This window comes from Buceros rhinoceros, unplaced genomic scaffold, assembly GCF_000710305.1.
Source record: "Buceros rhinoceros silvestris isolate BGI_N320 unplaced genomic scaffold, ASM71030v1 scaffold589, whole genome shotgun sequence".
NCBI classification, from domain to species: Eukaryota; Metazoa; Chordata; class Aves; order Bucerotiformes; family Bucerotidae; genus Buceros; species Buceros rhinoceros.
This window is the reverse complement of record NW_010430735.1, coordinates 26717-49479: the sequence shown is the minus strand read 5'-3', so window position 1 is coordinate 49479 and position 22763 is coordinate 26717. Positions and strand designations below refer to the sequence as shown.

General features: G+C 40.0%; 1 protein-coding gene across 1 annotated transcript in view; it reads left to right on the top strand.

Moving 5' to 3' along the window:
- Window positions 1-702: 702 nt before the first annotated feature.
- Window positions 703-22763, top strand: part of ESR2 (estrogen receptor 2 (ER beta)) — a 43018-nt gene continuing 20957 nt past the window's right edge. The window contains exons 1-4 of the mRNA XM_010143122.1: window positions 703-839; window positions 11036-11508; window positions 18809-18984; window positions 21737-21853. Of these exons, the coding sequence (XP_010141424.1) occupies window positions 11075-11508; window positions 18809-18984; window positions 21737-21853 (727 nt within the window). The 5' untranslated portion in view covers window positions 703-839; window positions 11036-11074. The remainder of the gene's footprint in view (window positions 840-11035; window positions 11509-18808; window positions 18985-21736; window positions 21854-22763) is intronic.

Here is a 22763-nt window from a genome sequence, read left to right as displayed (position 1 = left end):
TGAGGCTTTATTCAAGCAAATTTACAAGCGTGTCAGCTTCCTTTGAGTAAAGGAGGTTAATGCTGTGCAACTAATCAACCATTTTGAAAGGAATCCCAATGTATAATTGACAATTGGACCTCACTATGTTTTCAGTTTTATATTATTTTCATAAGGATTAACTCTGTAGATTAAAGATGTTACCTTAAAGGGCTTCCAGTTAATTTGCTTTGTTTGAAAAACAATGTAGTTATGTTTAAAAAATGCCTCCTTGTCTGTGTTTGTGCATCTGGTGTTTAAAAACAATCTCACAGTAGTTTATTAATTATGTTGCTCAAAATGTCTAAGATGAGTACATTGATGGTTCAGAGCAAATGTTAATTATGTTTCAGGTTTTCCTGTGACAAAGATATAAAAAGTTTGATTTAGCTTTTTGAAAGCTTGGTATTTGCTTCCAGAATTGCTGCTTAGTTAATCATTTGTATTTCTGTGCTAAACATGAGAATGCTTGGCTTATAAAATGATTCAGTCATGTAAGAGCTTTAACTGCAGTGAACGACAAATTCAGAAGCTTGTTATGTCAGAAAGGAGGAGGAGGAACTTCTGTTTAGGTCTTGCCTTCACAGGGAAAGGAAACACTGATAGTATCTGTGTAATCTTGCACTGATGAGCATCACATTGCTTTGAACAGATTCATATTTGAGATGTGATGACTAAGTGGTGGTGGGCACAGCTGCTTTAGAATCAGAGATAACGGAAAGAAGGAAAACAAATCCAGAATTGCTATGTGAAATCCTTGCTGACATGTAATGCTGTCAGAATATTTATAAAGAGCAGAAACCCCATTCAGTGTCAATCAGGTACGTGCTATTGAAATATTTATTATTTTAAATGTTGCCAAAGCTCTGCAATTGATAGCCTCTGGATTTATGAAAGATAACCTCTATCAGTGAAATGGGATAGTTAAATTATCGAGAGTTTTTGTTTTGGTTCCAGTGCACATTTGTTCTTAAAGTCTAACTGTGTATGCAGATTAACTGATCTTTCAACAGGTTTTTGTGTTTTAGAGATTCTGTGAGGATTCAGAGAAAATTGTGGAAGTTTGCTGTATTTTTAAGACTTTGCCTTAAGAATCTAATTAGAGTGGGATTGCTGCACTCAAGCAGCAGCAGTGTTTTTGAACATACATTAGGGGTTTGGGTTTTTTAAGGTTTTTGGAAAACTGCAATGAATATTACCTTATAGACGGTAGAAGCCACTTCTTAGCATCATAGTGCTTTTTAGGACTTGATCTGAAGCAAATTGGAGTTATTGGAAGTTTTCTCATTGACTTGACTGGACTTTGGATCAGGCTTTTCAAATTCCAAGTCTCATACTAATAAATATCTCAGGTTTTATTCTTACATTTGCTGTGTCTACCTAAGTAGTTTTTCCATATTAAAGTTGGTGATAAAGGTTTACATTCTTTTAATGAGAACTTCACTTTTGAAAAGAATCTTCCTAATTAGAGGAGAAGGTGCAAGCCTGTTTCTTAAATTTGCTTTTGGCAATGCTGAAAGGTGTGTTTAACAATATCTAAACATCAGACAGCACATGCGTAAATCTTTGTCAAACCCATCAGAACCTCTGCCTGAATGCTGGTAAAGACTTCTGGCTAGCAATGACAGGAGTGATTTGGTCTTTATCTTGGAGGTTTTATAAGTGAGGTTTTATTAGAGAAAATAAATTTCAGTCTGGAGAGAGGATGGGATAAACAGCAGATGATGCAATTTAGACCTTGGAATGGCTGATAAATGTGCTATTTCTTTTTGAGAAAAGGTTCAGCCCTGTCATATGGAGAATGATGCACAATTACCATTTATGTGCAGAGAAAGTTTTGATATGGTTATGAGTAGCATGAGAAGCCACTTTTGAACATAAAGTTGTTTAGCATTTGATTCTGATGTGCTGAGTATTACCAGCAATGTTTCCTCATCCGTATCCTTGAAATTCCTTGCTCATGTGTTGTCCCCCCAAGAGGGGAAGAAATCTAAGAACAAAGTATGGTGCCTTTACTGAAACAGAAAATACATCTTGTATTTCTAATATAAAGCTTTAGAACTTTTATTTGCTATTTCAGAACTTTATCAAAATTCCTCTTTATGTTTGTGAACAAAATTTAAACATAGAATCACCCCTCTGTTGCCCTCCTTTTTGCTTTCCTTTCTTAACTTTTATATACATTCTTAAGCAAGATGTAACTTACATTTTGCAGACGCAGTGTTAGAGAAATACAGCTTTAGCGTCTCCGTTCTCAGACTGGTAACTCTGGAGGGGGGGGTGTGGGGGGGTGGGTATGTGCAAGAAAACAGTTCATCTTCCTCGGACTTTCAAAGGAGAAATAACAATAAAAATCTTAGGTCTGAAGGGATGGACTAAATCTGACACTTCTTTACAGCTTATCTCTAAGTGCTGCAAACTATGAGAATCAGGGCTTCAAGTATTGCTGGAGAAAGTGGAATCACAAAAATTATTTTGTATCCCAGTGATTTTTTTTTTCTATTGGTAACCTGATGAACATAAAATGTCACAAATACCCATAGTTTTAGAGGTAATCTTAAAATGTTGCAATTGCAGGATTACCTTCAATAGGAGTCAGCCACTGTGAGTGTCTATGATGATATCTGATAAAGAATGGATTAAAATGTATGCATTAAAACCACTATGAAGCCATGTTAGTATATGATCTCTTTAAATACACTTAGTTTTAGTTCTGGTTTTTGCATATTGGCTTAAAGTGAAAAGGGACGCTGATCCAAGGGGCTGAAGAGATTTTTCTATTGACTGTGGTATTGTGCTTTTCTTCAGTTATCTGCAACATGCTTTTGCTAGCAGCAAGAAATACTCACATAGAAGAGTTTGCTGGTCCATTCCCCCAGAGACAGGAAATATGATGCTCAGAGAACAGAAATCCCAGAATAATTTCTCAGATTTCTTTTTAATAAGACAAGGAGGACATTAAAGTTTTGTCTTAATTAATCAGACGAAAGTCCACCTGTGTGAATCAGCAACAAAATTCTGACTCAGTTGAGACAGGATTTTACTCCCAGTGAAAGACAGGTTTTCCTGTCCAGGCTAATGATGAGACAAATCTAGAACAGCTCTTTTGTTTGTTTGTTTGAGGGTCTAAAAACCTATACCCAAACTTGTTACCTGTGCATAATGTTAAACATATCTGATGTAGGATTTCATGTAGCATTATACCAGTGTTTTATAGCTTGAAAAACTAGAATAAGGAATACCTTGGTTTCTGTGTTATTTCAGTGAATTAGTGATGATGAGGGAAAAGTTACGGCATAATTACTGATTTGTCAGGGAGTTGCAAGTCTTTAAATCATGAAAATTGGAAATCAGATAATTCCATTGGAAAAACTTCTTTTTAGAAAGAAGGTAGAATAAAATTGCAGGGGCAAAAATATTCAGTCTTGAATTTTCTGTTCCTGTGAAGATGCATAATAAAATGGATACAAGTGAAATAGTATTTTACATAAATTCCAATAAGGAAATGGCTAGACTTAGAGCTGAACCCAGAGAAGCAGCTAAAACTGTATTGCATTTCATACATGTATTTAATTTCTATCCTGTTGTAGAAAAGCTTGGTTATTGAAGTTTTATGACTAAAAAGGCAAAAGTTTGCTTTGTGCAGAGAAAGGAAAGCAACCACGTGTTAGGTAAGGCAGCCACCTATTTATGAGGTGTGTTGTTTGGATACTGAGTAGAGCAAGATGCAACCTGGACAGCGCTTGCTCTCGTATTCGCACACGTGAAGCAAGTCCCTCAGTGTCTCCCAAAGTACAGTTCAACTCCGCAGCGTTAGTGGCTGCCAGAGTGGTAGTGATGGAAATCTTGCATATGGCATGTTTTTCTTGGGCAGATACAATGGGCTGTCTTGAAAACAGTGCTGACAAGTGCTGTTAGTTGAAAAGGCTTTGAGCTCCTTGCTTAATAAGACCTCTAGACTCTTTCCATACCTAAATTAGTCTTACAGCATAAATAATTTGCATAGTAAAGAGGCTGTCTGGAAAAAACACAGTATATGGGATCATTTTATTTGGGGTAGGAGAGAGTGGGATAAGGAATACTGCACATTGGTCTGACAGGAAGAGGTCTGCTGGTTTTTCTCCACTCTTCAGGTCACCTAGATAGCGAGAAGTTATTCCCTGACAGCATGTTTGCACGGAAGGTTTTCTTATGCCACAGACAGACTGTTGCTTCTCAGCCTCATAAAGCAAGAGGTCATTTGAGGAGCCTGAGGTGAGGCATGGCATGCTCAAGGGAACAGCCAGTGCATCATGTTCTGCTTAGCCAGGAAAAATTAAATCCTGTTTTCAGTGACATAAATGCCAAACAGAAACTCCCAGCCCATGTTTTGGAGCTATGGCAGGTCAAATCCTCAGGTGGTATAGCATGTGCTGCAAAAATAAATCAGTTCATGTAATTTGGGGATATGTCCTCTGTGTCTACCCCACTGTCTAATCTTGCTGCGGTCGAGGTTTAGGGGCAGTTACGACCTTACTCTATTGTCCACTGTCCAAAGGGCTCTTAATCTCATCAGAGGCTTTTATGCCTAGTGATGGATAGCTGCTGCCAGGGAAAATATCTCATCTTTGCTTTCCTCGGGAAGCAAGACAGTCTCTCTCCCTGAGAGAATAGGAAGTTTCAATTCCTGCTCTGTTCCTTTTGCCTGATTGAGTTGGTTTTCTTCACATACTGACTTTTCCCCCCCCCTCCCTTTTCTCTCTTAAATTTCTGGCTGGCATGAGTGCATTGCTGCTGGCACTGCTCTGTGTGTGCCTGCTGTATATCCTCACAGGCTAGTGTGGGGGAACAAGGAATAAATGCAGTTGTATTTTCAGATATCAGTGTATTTATTTCTAATATTGGAGATACTGAGTGAACCCAGGACACTGAGTTGTCATAAGAGTAAACAGAAAGAACTTGACTCGAGACAAAGAATCTCAGCCCCCGTGACAGCTGATGTCTACACCACGCCAATGACTAAGAGGCAGTTATTCAGAAACCCTCCAAGCTCTGTAAATGTCCTACTGGGCAAAATGTGGCTATTTATCCATATGTATTAGCCCTTTTTGATGCCAGATAATTGAGCATGGCACGCTGTTTTTCAGCAGAGCCATACAAATTAAAGATGGCCCTCAGTACAGCCTTTTCTAATGGCTAGAAATTAATGGGGTGGAGGAAGACTCCTACACACTTATTCTAGGGCACTGTCATTAAGTGAGAAATGGTGGTTGAAGGCATCAATTCCTCCTGGATCCAAGGAACTGGCGCGTTCCCTGATGTTGGTACAGAGCTGTGTTCTGATCATCGAACCAAGAATTAACTTCTCAGAAATAACTTCTTAAAAATCAGCTTAATTAATTAACCTGTCCTGAGAGAATGAAGTGTGCTTCAGAGATGCTGGATACAGATCACATCACAGTTCTGTGAAACCCTGAGTCCCAGGTGTAGGCAGGCCTGTACGGCTCTTCCCTGTACTTCCTTGCATCAGAGGGAGATGCTTTCTTTTCATAATAAAGTTCCTACTGGACGAGGATGATATTCTGTGTACTGGCTTCTGCCATGATACTGTATATTGAAGTGTGGTTACAGAATCTTCTGACAGATCCTTGTAAGTGCTACTAGTGTGATAGTTTAATAGATGTATCTTTTCTATAGAATGTAATTAATTTTTCCTGTTGAAAATCAAATATTCTTTTTGATGGAATATGTTTTGGGTGCCCAAGCTGTACTTTGAAGTAATAACACAGAGAGTAAAGATGCTGAAGTCTCTCAGTTTGCATTTGTATTCTTGAGCAGGACAGTGGCTTTCCAATTCTGGTCTCTGGATCCTTATGTCTATGAAATGTATGTAAGAAATGCAAATTATAGAAAGCTTAAATCCATTCTGAGGCCTAATAACATCTTAAGGGTCTACAAACTGAAGGCTAGTAATCAGTCTTAACTCCAGTTTGAACTGAGATCTGAAAATCTTTTCCACTTGTCTGTGTAGTGAACTAGTCCCACTGCAGTACGTGCAGGACAGCTGTTTCCGTGTACCATGAAGTGTTGAATGCTGGTTGCCTTTGGACAAGGCCCACAGCTCTTACCTTCTTGAACAAAGTTGATAAGGTGGCCGTTGTCCAGGGTAATTAATGATCAATAATAAGACCACTAGACTCTTTCACTGTGTAAATTCGAGTACAGGTAGAACGGAATTTCCTCTGCTATGAATGTCTCCCATAGTGGATTAATAGAGTGATAAAAACATTCTGGTGGGAAGGGAATCTGGAGAGCAACTAACCCAGTATCCTGCTCAAAGTGAGGTCAGGTTGCTCAGGGCCTTTTTCAGTCAGGTTTTTTTCTTATATGTATCTCCAAAGCTGGAGGTTTCATAGCTTTTCTGAGTGTTCTGTTCTTGTACTTAATTCTCACTGTGGAGAATTTATGTCCAACTGGAATTTCCCTTGCACTGACTTGTGCCTGTAGTCTCTTGTCCCGGCTTGTGCACTTTTTCTGAAAAGAGTCTGGCTTTGTTGTCTTTGTAACTCTTCCCCAGGGAGTAGAAGACTGTAGTTAGACCCTCCTGCACTCTTGTTTCCTCTGGTGGAACAAACCCAGTTCCCTCGGTGCCTCCGTGTATGTCATATGCATTGAGCCCTGCAAGGTATTTATGAATGCTTAGAATAACCTAGAAGTTGTTAGTGGTACACAAAGGCTAAAATAGGGCAAAGAGTGCTCATTTTGCTTGAGCATTTCAAAGTATTCCTGCCTGCATGCTTTTAATCTGCAGGATTTTCTTCAGAAGAGGTCTTGGTCTCATCGAGAACAGGCTATTAATTTTGCAGGAATGAGTACAACATCTGAGGTCTGGACAGATAGCTTTATTTTTGTTTTGCTTCCCTATCTGTACTTGCTGCATCTAGTCCTTCTCAGGTGATAATAAACTTGTTTACTTACATGCCTTCTGTTGGCAGGATCTGACACTGCTGTGCTTAATAAGTTTTTCACAAAACTTGAAGCACAAGTGCCATTTTATGCATCAGGAATGACTTTCTCATTTTTAATGATCAGTTTTTGAGAAAATGGTTGAGTTCATTGTTGTGCTGAGTTGTGTAAAGTTTAACTTGGCAGAATATTGATAGAATGCTTTGCAAGAGGGGCTTAGCCTGTGGGGTAGTGGAATGCAGGCTTGCTGAATCACCTCTATTAAAGGGAAAGGAAGAATGATTGCTCTTTAATTTAAGCCTAGCAGAGAAAAAGATCATCCTAATTCTCTATTGCAAAAATGTCTTTGCTCAAAATATATTACTTGCCTGTAAAATTCCACGCATGTTGTAGTGTACGTTGACAGAGTGGTGCCTGAGAACTTCCATCACTCTATTGCTTTTTGCAGACGGTTGTGTTTTTCTGAGAAAGTCTATTATACTATGTTTACAAGCAGGCTCTAAAACATGGCAGTCTGCCCTCTCTTCCTATTTTCAAGCCTTTAAAAAAAAATTTCATACAAGGCTTTTAAACAGATGCTTGGTATAGGTAATGTGCCCAACAATAACTGGCTTTTGACTTTGTTCAGATAGGTCAGATGGCTTAATTATTTACCCGTGTATCTGTTTGCCTGTGTCATCTAAACCAGTGCTTGTGGCTGATCTCGAGTGCCTTGCATGGTGACTCTCAAGATACATCCAGTTCAATACGTAAAACTGTTTAAAGACCAGAAACCTCTTTTTTTTTTTTTTTAATGAAGAACACAATAACGTCACATTTTTGTTCCTGCATCCTCACGGATAGAGGTGTCATAATCTGTGTGCTGGAGCCAATGGAACTATTTTCTCTTTTGCCAGATGTGAACCCTGCCCTTAGTGACTTAGATTTGTGATCGGTAAGTGTTACTCAAGGAATCAGACAAAACGGCTGTTTACTTAATAATGGCATTTCAGTTGTTGCGTATCTTGCTAAGCTACAGTGACTTAAGTGGACTGAAACATTTGCAGTCTCCCAGATGAGTAGTATAAAAATAACAGATACCTGGTTTGTTTCCGGGTCTGGTGCAGATCTAGTGCAGCGCTGATAAATTAGATCTAAATAATGTACTTTACAATTGAATATTGCTTTTTTTTAAAAAAGGAGATGTTGGAATGAGAGTTCGCTTTATGCAGGAGTTGATTTTTGTTTAATGAATGGTGCTTAAGGTATGAGGACATTATAGTGAGATGGAACAAATGTATTAGCCTGTAGCACTGCTTACTGTAATCCTTGGCTTAAATGTGGTCGCGCTTCCTTCTGAGGTATTGGTGTTAGGGGAGTTTGTTTTCTCTAGCCTTAAATCTTAAGATCTTGTTTCCTGAAACTTCAGTCCTTTAACTTCACAGTCCTTTGAACTTCAAAGTCCAGCAGTCAGGTTTTAGGACCTTGTGAGCAATTTCTGCGTCTTCACTCTATTTGTGAGGCTCTGGACTTCCCATTCTAAATTCTTTAGTTGTAAGGACCTGTGAACAAGGGAATCTTATGTAGATCCATAGTCTACTGGGGCTAAACTATTTCTCTGACCCAAGTTAATCATCTTAAGCCAATGCTGTTATTTTTTCACTATATTGCAGTCTGCTGAAGACCGTGCGTACAGTTTCCTTTAACCTCCTGAACTCTGAGTCCCTTCTCCTGTAAATAAGTCATGAGCAGTCTGTTTGTGAGGAAGGCTGACTTCTCATGCCTGCATGGACTCCTCCCTCTGAAACAAACTTCACTCTTGCTTCTAGTAACTTCTGCGTATGTTTCTAAATACCATGTGTTGACCTTTGGAGAGAACACGTCTTCCGCTAAACAAGAGGTTATCCTGCATACCACGCTACTGGATTACCTCTCCAGAAAAAGAGGACTTAGAGCTCAGCTGATTTCAGTTCATGAAATTGTGTGGTACCAGCTCTGCTTCTGCAGTGTACTTGCATATAGTTCCCAAATGTCTGAGGGAAGCTACACAGCCCGTTGCCTTCTGCAAAAACTATCAAAGGATCATACCAGAATGTCCAAAGCTGAGTACAACAGCTTTCATGGTAATGCCTTTCAGGTCCTTCTCTCGGGAGGTTTTGGGGTTGCCCTGTGCGGTGTGCCCTCTGTGCAGAGGGATGCAGTTAGCACAGTCAGCTCTTGCTGGACATTGCTGACACTCCTGCGGACTGTCTGCGCACACTGTGAGTACGCACAGGCTCTGAGATTGCAAATAGTGTAGAGCTTTACCCACACAGAATCTTCCAATGCATTTTGAACTCACTGTGTTGACTGGGCCCATTCGTAGTCACCACTGAGAACAGCCTTAAGGTGATTTCTTAGTTCTGTCATCTGCTGCTTAAAAATTATTTGGTATACTCAGTCCATCCTCTGGGAGTGAAAGTGCCTGTGGGATTTGCAGTGCTTTTGGCAGTGAAAATTGAATGATGTTGGTTTCTCTTAGAGACTGGGAAGCATCTGGCTGAGGCAAATGATGCGTGTAGATTGTGTGAGGAGTGAGGTCAGATTCTCCTACTTTGGCTGCATCTGAGTTCCAGTGCAACAACTGCTGGACATAAACAGCTGCTGAGAGATCTCATTTTCCTGTTTTCCACAAAGGGAAAAAACAGCAGCTGGGACTGAACTGCCCGAGATGATTTAAATGAGTTCCTCGTGATTTCTACAGATACTTTCAGTTTCATCAACAGAGTGCAAAGTGAGAAGGAAGAATGGACCCTAAACTGTCCGTTTCACTCAAAAAGAGTATTTCTTTCATTTTTTGTAATGCTTCTACCCTCAGCCCTGACCCTAGATGAGAAAAACATGTCAATGCCCCAAGGTGGCAGACTAGAAATGCTACCTGGCGGAGAATTTTGGGGACAGGAAGTTGCTGGTACTTCAGCAAACCTGTGTTTGAATCTTCTTCATCTTGCTTTATGGTCTGTGTGATTGAAAAGAGGTAAGAATATTTAGTGTCAATACTTTGGCCACTTCTGGAATAGCAAAGCTTGGGTGACTTTTTAATTATCCTGTGATTTTCATGTTAAGATCTTACTACCAGTGTAAAAGTACACTATAGTATCATTTCTGGGGACCGGAATGTGCTGTTTTGGAATCAAAATTGGTTTTGTTTGCAAGCTGAAAGACAGTTGCATGTCTGTCTGCAAAGCTGGAATGAGCTGCGGATGAAACCCATAGTAAAGAATAAAAAAGACAATTTTAAATGCTACTGTAAAAGCAATGCTTACAGGATAGGGGTTGTGTCTCAGAAGGATTTTTTTTTCTTTTCAAAAATATTTCTCCCTTAAATAATTTGTATAAACCTAAAAGGGTTTACTGTGGGCAGATTAGCATTCTCTGATTTAATTGTTGATTCAGGTGGGAGGAGGGTTGGAGAGTTGTTGGAATGGTGTTGGAGAGTGGCAGGAAACTTCCAGACGTTATGAAATCACTCGAGTTCTGTGTTGTCAGGTTTGAAAATACCTGCATTTTCTGACTTCTGTAATGGCTCTGTTCGGAGGTGCCATATCCAGGGACCTCTCGGTGATGAAGTTGTGTACAGCTGAGCATGTGTTCAAAATACCTGCTGTTCCATGTTTGTGTTGAAGAGAAGGCTGAGGCAGTACACTTACAGCAGCAGGAGGAGGAGGTGGCGAGTCTTTATGAAGAGAATTCATTTCTCAGGGCACTCACTCCATGGTAATTTTGCCTCTGACACTGAGCAATTTTATTGTGATTGTAACAAGTTACTTTTGTTAAGATCCAAGTTGTCTCTGGCATCTTTGTTTCAGACTTCAAGTGATTGATTTTTTTTTTCATTGCTATTTCTAAAGGAGTCTAAACTCAACGTGTATCTTAGCCTAAAGGTAGTAAACGTGTACACTGACTGTTTAAGTGCATTTGTTGCGTAATCTGTTATAACAGGATATTTTCATATTTTCTGTTTTACTGATTCCTTTTTTTCTTTTATAGAAAAGACTTCATTCAGAAATTTCTTACTTTTTAATTCAGCTTTTCTTATACCTTACCATCTTAGGATGAATGTTTAAACAGCAGTCTTCAGTCTTGCTTCAAAATGTCCCTGTGTGCATCTTCTCACAAGGACTTTTCTCAGTTGCTGCCACTTCAGGATATTGGATGCAATAAAACAGAAATTAAAAACTCACCCGCTGGTATCGTCTCTCCAGTTCCCTACAGCTGTAATCAGTCCACACTGACAGCAGAACACAGCCCAGTCTATATCCCCTCATCGTACATGGAAAACAGACATGATTATTCAGCAATGGCTTTCTGCAGTCCTGCTGTGATGAATTACGGCATCACCAGCAATTTTGGTGATTCAGAGAGTGCATCTGTGAGGCAAACGTCAAGCCCCAGTGCGTTATGGTCTGCTCCTGGGCACCTCTCCCCTCTGACACTGCACTGTCAGTCATCGCTTCTGTATGCAGAGCAACCAAAGAGTCCGTGGTGCGAAGCAAGACCGATGGAGCCAGTGCTACCTGTGACCAGGTTAGTACTACTCAGTGCCTTAAAACTTTGCTGCAAATTATTTACAGTTTCTTTAGGTTTTTTTAAGGCTTTTCTTTTTACATTTGACTTCTTTGGTCTCTCTGAAAAACAAAACAAAACCGAAAAACCTCCATTGAACACCAAATCAGTCCTGGGTTTTGTGGGTTTTGGTGGTTTTTTTTTTTTATGTAACTTCTGAAATAGGATTTCTTTTTCAGTAGCTTGTTAGAGAACTATACACCAACACAAAGCACTACAAGTGTCTTCAGTGTGGGAACTGTTTACTGTACATATAGAAGTTCAAGACTGCTAGGTACTACTTTGTGTAATGAAAATAATTTTTGCTCTGGCGAATTAACTCTGAGTGAAGGAAATAAGGGTTCATTCATTTTTCTTTTTCATACAACGTTTGAATTCCATTTTGTCTGGATTTTTCTCTTTTTTTCTGCATCTAATAGCTGTGAAGGCTTTTCATGAACTTAGAATCCAAAGGAAATGTTATCTTTGTTTTTTGGCTTTAGTATTAACAGTCATACAGCAGCATGCATCATGTTCTGAAGGGTGCTGCTACTGAGAAGCCTGACAGTTTCTTGCTGCTGTTCTCAACTGACCTTACGAAGGTGTTGTGCACAGCAGATTGATGGGCTAGTTCTTTGGCTGTAAAGAAACTATCTGCAAAAGCGTGTTCTCATTCTGCACGTTTACTCATGTTACAAACCATAAGCAGCGTGTAGATCATCAGCTGATGATATGACTCCATTCATGGGCACAGCAGTTCTTGGATGGGTAAAAGCTCAGGGTGTTGCAGGTGCTGTTCCTGTTTTAGCAGCTGTATGTTTATTCATAGGGCTCCTTATTTAACTGCACCAGTCATTGTCAGTATGAACAATAGTGTGTCCTGGCAACAGGTTTAGTTCAGTTGTTAATAAAAGATTTGTGCTATTTTTGAGACTACCCACGTTCCTTCTGCAATGTGTGAACCTTATGTTGACTGCACAGGGCTAAAGCATGAGATCTGCGTCTTCTTCAGACTTGCAGGCTGCACAGATCTTCCACCTGGCCTCCTGACTGGTCTCTGTTTGGAGTCACAGACAGCAGCAGGCAGTTCTGGAGTGCGATTCTGCTTAAAGTGTGGGTGTGAGGATTGGGTGAGGCTGTTTGGGTAGCACTTACATACAGAAGAATTCCCAACCAGGTCTAATGTGTATAGGGCTGGCATCCGAACTGCTCCCACTTTGCTTAATGTTTCAAAACTTCGACTGCCCTGGGAAGGCTGCTGTAGGTTAGTGTTTAAAGCTGTCCAGATGGCAGGACAGCAGCTGGAATAACCCTAGCACCCCACCTGATGCTCTGCAGTGTGCTCCCTACATAGATGGAAGGGAAGCCAAACCTGCCATCCTGGAGTTTAAGTTAAGAAATCTTCTGCCATATGTATAGATTCATACAGACTATTGCTCCTGTAGCTGATGATGATCATGACCTAACTTAAAGAGGAGAAATCAATGAAATCTGGAGTCTGAATTTATGGATAATCTTTTTTGTTCATCACTGTGTTCGTTGGTAGCTGGACCTTCTCAGTGGTTGTCTCAGTATGACACATTAAAACAGCCTGCTTTGTGTATAGAAGTTGTTGAAATAAAAAGTAATTTGACATGCAAACACAAAAATCAAGAGCTGTAATTCCTTTATTGTGGATATCTGTCCTGAAACAAGAAATAAAACCTAAAAAGCTGTCTGTTTGCTTTTGCCTTATCCTTTGCTGAGGACTTAAATTAACGTCATGAACATTATATTTATTGCCATGGGAACAATGAGTGTGACACTACAGATTTGTAGATTATACCTTGAAGGAAGAGTTCTTGGGATTGAAATTTAAGGGAATAGCTCTGGGGGAAGGGAGACACCAATGCTATAAAGTAATTTTAAACAGTGTTCTAGTCTGAGAAATGGGGTTTTGTGTAAAAGATGAGTAAGAGGGCATTACTACGTATTTAGGCCTGTTACACAGTTTGTTTTACCTTTCAAAACAGAGCAACAGTCTCTCTGTGAGAGTGGTTTATTTTCCCCGGGGTGTAAATTTCCATTAACATTAGCTAAACAAATGAGGTCCACTTTGCTAAAGCTGATCACTGTGTAATTTCTATCTTTTCATAGATCAGCTTAAAATAAGGAACCTGAATTCTCTGCATTCCCCTTCCTCATGAATAGGTTCCTGATATGAATATAGAAGAAACTTATCTAACGTTGTTAAATGCAAATGTTGTGCAGTGTAGTGTTACTCTGCACCAAAAATTCAACAAAAATTAATTGTATTTCATGTAAAAGAAGATGTGAATTTTTAGAAATGGCAGTAATTTGGTGATAAACACTCTGGTGTATTTATTGGCATTATCGGTCCTGTACCTAGTGAAGACAATAGCAATAGTCTCATAAATTTTGTTGGTACAGGACCGCTCAATTTGTATTCGAAGGAATGTGACAGTGTAATTATATTTAACAATAATCTGAAATTGACTTCTGTTTTCTCCCTTAAATAGAAGTATTTTAATTAAAGAGACAGATTTATTTTCAAAATGAACAGATCATTACTTTCTAAAATGCACTAGGAAACATTAATGAAGTTGCTAGATCGATGTTTCTGGAATTTAATTTTTTCTTCTTTTCTATTATTTTCCTTGTGCTTCCGACTATTTGCAGGTCGAGTGTGTAGGTAAAGGTTTTTAGGTACAGTAGCTGGCAATGCTCACTCAATTAGAAATTATTTAGTGCTGTTGTCTTGTTCACTGCGTGCTAATATATTTATACATTGCATAAACTCTGCTCTGAAGCTGTCATTATTTGCATTATTCTCCTATACTTTTTTTATTGTGCTCATTCTGTAGAACACTTAAACATATCTTAAAGTCTCTCGGAGGTGATGGGTTGGCATCTCCGTTTTATTATGGAGTAGTTACAGAGATTAAGCAAAAATGTGTCTCTTAGTTTTGAAATATCTATGACATGATTTTCAGCATATTAATGTTTGGAGAATAGCAGAACTTGTGCTTTGGAGACATAAATATGGGCAGTTGTGTGGTATTAATAATTCCAGAGGTTATAGTAGAGGGATTCTCTAGAAAATGAGGAAGATTAAGATAGAAAAGTATTCTTTGACTGATTTTTGCCCATCATCTTGTACACATTCTGGGGGAGAAAGGAAGAGTCATCTTCATTAAAGAGTACAGTCCTCTTTTGGGGGCCTGTACTTTTAAATATTTTTATAATATCTTTATTGTTATCTGGATGAGGAGATGGAGCGCACCCTCAGTAAATTTGCAGATGGCACCCAAATTAAGCGGGAATGTTGATCTGCTGGAGGACAGGGAGGCTCTATACAGGGATCTAAACAGTGGGTCAGTGGGTCGAGGCCAATTGTATGAGGTTCCACAAGGCCAAGTGCCGGGTCCTGCACTTGGGTCACAACAGCCCCCTGCAACGCTACAGGCTTGGGGAAGAGTGACTGGAAACAGCTCAGTGGAAAAGGACCTGGGGGTGTTGGTCACCAGCAGCTGAACAGGAGCCAGCAGTGTGCCCGGGTGGCCAAGAAGGCCAATGGCGTCCTGGCTTGTATCAGCACTAGTGTGGCCAGCAGGAGCAGGGAAGTGATTGTCCCCCTGTACTTGGCACTGGTGAGGCCACACCTTGAGCACTGCGTCCAGTTTTTGACCCCTCACTACACTGAGGTGCTGGAGCGTGTCCAAAGGAGGACAACAAAGCTGGTAAATGGTCTGGAGAGCAAGTCTTACGAGGAGCAGCTGAGGGAACTGGGGTTGTTTAGCCTTTCAAAAATGACTCAGGGATGACCTCATCGCTCTCTACAGCTCCTTGAAAGGAGGTTGTAGTGAGGTGGCAGTTGGTCTGTTCGTCCAAGTAATGAGTGACCAGACAAGGAAATGGCCTCAAGCTGCACCAGGGGAAGTTAAGGTTGGATATGAGGGAAAATTTCTTTACAGAAAGGGTTGTAACGCATTGGAACAGGCTGCCAAGGGAAGTGGTGGAATCACCATCCCTGGAGGTATTTAAGAGACATATAGATGTGGTGCTTGGTGACTTAGTGGTGGCTTAGTGGTGACCTGGCAGTGATGGGTTAATGGTTGGACTTGGTCTTGAAGGCTTCTTCCAACCAAAATGACTGTCATTCTCTGATTCATCCATTACGCTTGTACAGGATTGAATTATCTCCAGGCGCTGAACGAGCCAATGGCCTGTGGGAGGGAGGGAAGAGTTATAAAATCTGGACTGTTAATTTTGACTGAATGGATTTTTTTAAAATATATTTTCTCAGTTTTTTTCCCCCTCTCCTTTTATAATGTACAATAGCTGAGGTTTAAAAAAACCCTGACAGACAACAAATGCCATGAGCAAACCTTGCTACTTTCTAGGTCAAGTCCTTGCCACCCTCCTTAATTTTTATTAAAAAGTTGAATTCCTTGAATTTAGGTTCAAGTTTGCCAGGTGTGGCATATGCATCAAACACTGGCTGTGGCAAAGCTAGAGGTAATTAGGAGATGCAATGGACACTGAATAACCTAAATAGTCTTGTTAATTCCTTCTCCTTTAAGCTTATCATCTTGCCACTGTTGATGACTCGTAGAAAATCACTGACTTGTTACTTCCAAAAACATCTTAATTCTTTTTATGGAAACATAGTATCTGTATACAGAAACCATGAGCATAAAATAGAGCAGATTATTAGGAGGTGAAAAGTGACAAATTTTTGTCCATGTGATTCCTTGATAGGAGCCAGGTTACATCCCCCATTTTCCTGCATCCTTTGGAGCAGGAGCTTTGCAGGCATCCAGCCAGCTACAGGCAGTTCTTCTAGAGGACCTGGCAGCTCATTCCTCTGCTGAGCATGCTGGAGAGCACCTGTCCCAGGAGCTCGGGGAGGGTGTCTCTAGCCATGTGCGGGGCTACCCGCTCCGGTTTGCCATTCGTACGGATGTGCTGTCTGATCGCGCGGTTCTCAGGCTAAGGACCGTGTACCTTAAAGCTCTTGACTGTTTCCTCGTTCTGTTGTCCATTGAGACAACAGTAGCAGAAAGGTTAGGTTTGAACCTCCCACTGCACTGCTAAGGCTGTCGCAGACGAGCAGGTTTGATGCCTGCAGGAGGAATTCGTTCCAGATTGTGTCTCTGTGTGTGAGCTGATTGCCACAGTCTGCGCTAGTCGCACAGCTTGTGTGTGTGCAGAGTCACTGTTGTTAAACTTTTAAGCAGGGAAAGAAAAAGTGTTTTTTAAAACACTTGTCATGACTGGAAGGAAAAAGCAACACTCAGTGAGATGTTACAGTGCTTTTTCCTTCTTTTTTTTTGTCCATATCATCTTGGTGCTTTACCAAGGGAAATAAACATCACTTTCTACAGCATATCAATCAGTCACTGAGGTGCTCTCTAGCTGATTTTGATTCTCTTCTGACTCTCACAATTGGATCGTGATTCCCAAGTAGAGCTTAAAAGTATACCTCTTCTACTAGTGTGAAATGCCAAATTACTTTTCTTCCAAATACAGAGGAACAGGAAGGAATAGCAATGCCTTCTCCTCCTTGTGTAGGCAGCATATTACCTGTGTGTAATACTCCCCTTTATTCTAAGGGAGAGTTGCCCCAGGTCTTCCCCACATGGCAGAAGAGGAAATAACTTAGTGATGCAGCAGTCCACTAATGGCAGTGTGTGTAATCAAAGATTGGGCTTGCTAAACATCTATGCCCTGCAATATCTGAATGAATTTACATTTTTTTTAAAAGCTTGCAGTAACTTAATAGCACAACAAATTCCTTAATTTTTGTGTTTCGGAATTTTCTTGAAGAACCACATTTTTATCTTTGCAAATTGTCTGCTAGGAAATTGAAGCACATTCTCCTCAAATACATATAAACTTGATGATCTTTAGTTGGCATGTGGGTGTGTTTGTCCTTATCTCCTGTCATGAAACCAGCACAAAGCCTATTTTTAAGATGTTAGTGAATGCCTCTTTGGCAGCACTTTCAGCATGTTTCTGCTGTTCTGTTTAAACAGAACAGGTTTCTTCTGCCCTGACAACGTACCTTTGTTCTTTAGAAGCTGTAAACCATGCTACCTGCTCATCCCAGCTGATATTTCTTCTCCTCCCTAATCCTGCTGGAAGGTGGGATGAGGAAAATTCTGCAGTTTCTAACTTCTCCCTCTGTGCTTAAATTTATAAGTATAAATTGACTATAGAGCTTTCCTTTTGTCAAACTGCTGATGAGAGTTTGCACATGACACTATTTTATCTCTGTCTAGAAATTGGATTGACCATAAAGGTCAGGCATGCTAAAACCACCGGGAAAATGAGGTCCAGAGAAAAAGTACACAATGGATGCACTTTCTATACCTAAAAACCACTTTGCTGATAATCTAAGTTCCTGTCCTCTTGCTTTGTTTGCAGGATCTTGGTGTCAGGAATTGGCTGTTATTTCATGTTTTTATCCTGTTCTAATTTTAACCCAGTTGCTAAGAATAGTTCCAGTAAGTTTGAAAAATTTGCAGCGCTTTAGGAATGTGTATATCTTACTAATTTATATGGTGCAATAATGCTTTTCATGTATGAAAGTATTTTATTAATTGTGTTTCTCCATTCTTCTTGTATTCAGACTTCCTTTTAATTAGCATTAGGGTGGTCAACGTGGGTTGTCACCTTGAACAGAAAACTTTGTCAAACATTGAGTCAATCTTGTAGGCTGAGATTCACATCTCAAGGTATTGGTTTCAAGCACCTCACTGAGTGAACAAAGCCTTGTTTAAGGATGAAATACCTGAGTCTACATGTGTGTTGCTCTGTCTAGAATTTTGCCTCGTTCGTAGTACAAAGTAACTGCAGCTCTGTTCATGGTAGTGTTTATCACCTCAGTCCAAGCTGTCTGAGTTTGCATCTTCCAAGCAAAGCTTTTCAAAGGCAAAGTCCATGTGGTTCACAAGTTCCTGGACCTGTACTTTTCCAATAATTCTGCAAAATCCATTAGCTTTCCGTACGATTTTCCCATGTGAATGATACATCAGTCCAGTTTTATGCCTTTGAGTACTTTACAACTTTATATTCTGACATCGTTGAAAGCTCTGCAATCAGACTATATGCCTTAAATAACCTTATCAGGAAAAGGCGTAACAGTGTTTCACACTATGCTGTGTTCAGTAGTAAGACACTGTAGAGAGACAATAGAAGACAATGGAAAAGAATGAAACTCTTTGCAAGGTAGATTAATTTTTTCTCTTTTATAACAGATGTTTTTCTTTTCTATCAGAGAAGCATTAAAAAGAAAAACTAATGGCAATGACTGCACAAGCCCGATTGGAAATAATCCTGTCTCAAAAAGGGATGCTCACTTCTGCGCAGTCTGCAGTGACTATGCTTCAGGATACCACTATGGGGTCTGGTCATGTGAAGGTTGCAAAGCATTCTTTAAAAGAAGCATTCAAGGTAGGAGAATCAGCTTTGGATAACTTTGCTCAAATAAGTTGTTTCGTATGATCAGGTTGTGCAGTGGTTGATCTAGTGAGGAGCTGATCTAGAATCCTGTGTGGTGCTGAATGCTGAAAATAGAGCAACACATGATTCGGCTACTTTATCTTTTTGCTCTTAAGTTCTCAAGATCTGGAAATGTTACAAAGCAAGCAACTGATTTCTTTAGAGGAGAACTGGAATACACAGCGTGGGAAGGTCCTGCAGCAAAGGCCTCGGTGGGATGGCACTGCCGACCTGTGAACCTGTCTGCAGTTTGTGTCCCAAAGCAGACACGGTAATTCTGAGTTTGTTATAATACACACAGTTAGAGCAGGTAATTGCCTGCAGCCCTTGCTTGCTAGGAACTACTCTTGACAAGAGCATATCGCCTGGAGCTGTTGAGTCAGAGCATATAATATTTCTGCACAGTATGTAAGATATAGAAATACGTGTAGCAAGTATTAGGTACAAAGCTGATTATTATTTCTCATCTCTCCATGTTCCAGTATTTCTTACTCTGCCAGATCTCTCTAAGATTTTTGCTTCAGTGTTTGAATTCTTAAATATTTGGTATTTGGTTCAAGTTTGCTGAGTGGGTGCAGTATGAAGCAAATGCAGGTCTCCGTGTTTGTTATCAGAGCCTATGAGCAGTGACTTATGCACCATATTGCAGCTTTGGACCACTTAATTTCTTTAACCTTGAATCTAGTTAGCATCATCTTTGGCTTCTTCTGGGTCCTCATGGTGGAAACTCATTTGGATTGATATTGGGTACTCCACGCAGATACTAACTGAAGATCCTGTTATTTTTTGGTCTGTAATGTTCCCTTCCTCTTCTGCACACAAAGCCTTTGGCAATCATGAGATATTTTCTTCTGGCTCAGTATGGCAGAGTTGCTGTCAATATTAGAAGAAAAATTAATTCAAAACTTGTTTGCCTTTTCAATTTATTGTGCAAGTTCTGCATGGATGAACAACAATTTCTATAAACTGGTGCAAGTACTTTTGATTTCTGCAATAATGGAAGAGAACTTTGCAGTTTGTCTCAAATGGAGACTGAATTTGACCTCAAAGTGTTTTTTGTCAGGAAAATTATTTGCCTGCTCTGTGTTGCTCACATGGGTTTGGCCATGCAGAAGTAATCCATTGTGGCCTTTTGTACACCTTATTGTACGCTGCCAGGTTACCGGTGTTTTTTTGTAATTCAAATAAATGAAAATAAGTTTTTTGGTATAAAACACTATCAAGCACTCAGTCGCAACTGCCACTATGAAGGAATTGCTTATAAAAATTAAAAACTTCTGGGCCTCCCATAGACCAAATTGTTGGGCTAATGTCTAATTAAAATCAGATGGCATAACTGAGCAACTGTGTGTGGTCTCCTCTGCTTGTCCAAGTCCATAGCTAATGTATTCATCCCACATCTCTGAACATCTGCCTGCAAGCTCAATTATTCCAAGGCCAGAGGGGTTTTAAGCCTCTTCATATTCCTGTGTTCTTGGGTTATAATGCAATAGAGAGCTTCCTCCTCCTTTCCCCCAATGTTGTGTGAAGAGTGACAAACAGTAATTTGTTTTTCAGTCGTTTTCAGCCAGTAGGAAATGGGACAAACTGTAACCTGATCTCTTCTTTTTAAAATTGTCGGTTCAAAAATTCAAGGTTAAAATTATTTTAATTTTGCAAGGAAATAGTCACAATGGTTCAGTTAAATAATTGCTCTTGAGGACATGAACTCTTGGACATGCATCAAGAAAAAAAAACCCTCCAGTAGCTGTATCTTTGCTTAATCTATTCTTAACATTTTAAAAAATAAGTTAAAAACAAGCTGAGAGAAAACACATTAAGAAATGAATGAGTGAATATTTTTTGCATCCTTTGGTGACTACTGCAAGAGAGATTTCCGGTATTCGGCAGGAGTTGACTCTACTGAGTTTACACCAAAAGCATACTCAAGTCCAGTTTACAGTAATAAACCTTTGGACCAGATTATTGATTAATGAACTACAATAATGTAAAGGGGTTTGGATGGGCACGAGGTGAGGTGGGAGAGAAGGAGAAGAGAACAGAAGAGGTTTTAGTGGAAACTGATGAAAATAAGACAAACACTTGTTCACAGTATTTATAGTTGCACCTTCTGCTTGTGCTTTTCTTTATGCTATACAATATGTGTTACTTTATACTGTTCTTCTTTCTTTCTTGGGCTGCTTTTTTTTATTAACTTTGGTCCAGGGTCAATCCTCTAAAGACTTCTGCGTTCCTTGAACTCATCATGTCAGAGAGTTCAGTAAATAGAGCTGTAGTTTACTTAAATCTTTGTAGGACTGAAGCTGCATGCACTGCTGTTTTCAACTCTGCTGAGGAAAAAAAACCATCCACTGTCTGCTGTCTGTAGAGTTCCAATATACAGGAAAAAGTTGGAGGCTGGGAACAAAATTCCACAAGAGCATATTTCCCGTTTTCAAAAATGAGTTGCATTAGAAGGGGCTGCATCACAGCGTCACAGTCATCACTAAAAGCTGATCTATGTTGTCCAGTTACTTTCTGAGGCCACAGATTGATGTTTTCAGTATAGGATAAGTACGTGTTTTTGCATCGGTTAAATTAATACACCTCAGACACACGCATGTGAAAAAGTTTAGATGCTTAAAGTCAAGAAGGTCCTTATTTGGGAAATGACCAAGAGAGACTGTTGGGAGATGTTAAATTTTCTCTTCTTACTCTGCTGCAGGCCATAACGATTACATCTGCCCAGCTACCAATCAATGCACGATAGATAAAAACAGGCGCAAAAGCTGCCAGGCATGCCGGCTACGGAAATGTTACGAAGTGGGAATGATGAAATGTGGTGAGTTTTGCGTGTCTGTGTTGTTTGCTTAGGTTTTGTTGGCTTCCCCCCCTCCCGCCCACTTTGGTCAATCCTGTATAGTTTTTTTTTTTTACTCTTGGAATCCTAAAAAGGCACAACAGGCAATTAGGGCAAGGTTTAATCTGGTTTTACAGGGAGGAATGTACCGATTTTTAAAGCAGAAGATGACTTTTCGTTTTCAGAAGAAAACATGTAGGAAGGAGTAAGGTGTGGGTTAAGCACATGAAAAACATAGTGCCTCTGCAGAGCTCTGGAAGGCTGTTTACTTGCACACTGTGTTCTGCAGAATGGGAACACAAGACCTGTTGCTGCCTGAGCCTAAACCAAGCTGAAATTCCCTCTACTATGGGGAAATGAGGCTGTACGATGCTCTGGTGGTTGAATGTAGTGCAAGAATTGCAGAGCTGCATCAAAGCAGTAGTTCATTAACCCAGTATCCAGCCTCCAACAGCAGTAAGAGTTGAACGCCCCAGGAGGAGCATAAGAATGAAGCTAGCACCTCAGTGAAACTACTGCCGGCAACTCTCAGCTTCTGAAAAATTAACAGTTGGGGACTTCTGGTCTAGAAGAGGTTTTTTTGTATTAAATATGTCTTAATATATTAACAGAATGTCAAGTTTTCCTCTTTTTTTATTCGGTAAAGTCTTGGCATCTACAACATCCCATAGCAGCTTGACCACCGGTCACGTGGAAAAGTAGCTCTCTGGTTGCTGGGCTTTTTTGTGGAGCTTTGGTGGGGCAGCGAGGGGAAGGCAGTGGGCAGGCTGTCCTTTTTTCGAACAGGCTATTTTCATATGATGTCCTGCAACATTTCCATCAAAAGTAGTAGTGAACAACCACTGTTTGTCACTGCACCACACAAAATTATCCAGGCTTTTCTCTTCCTACC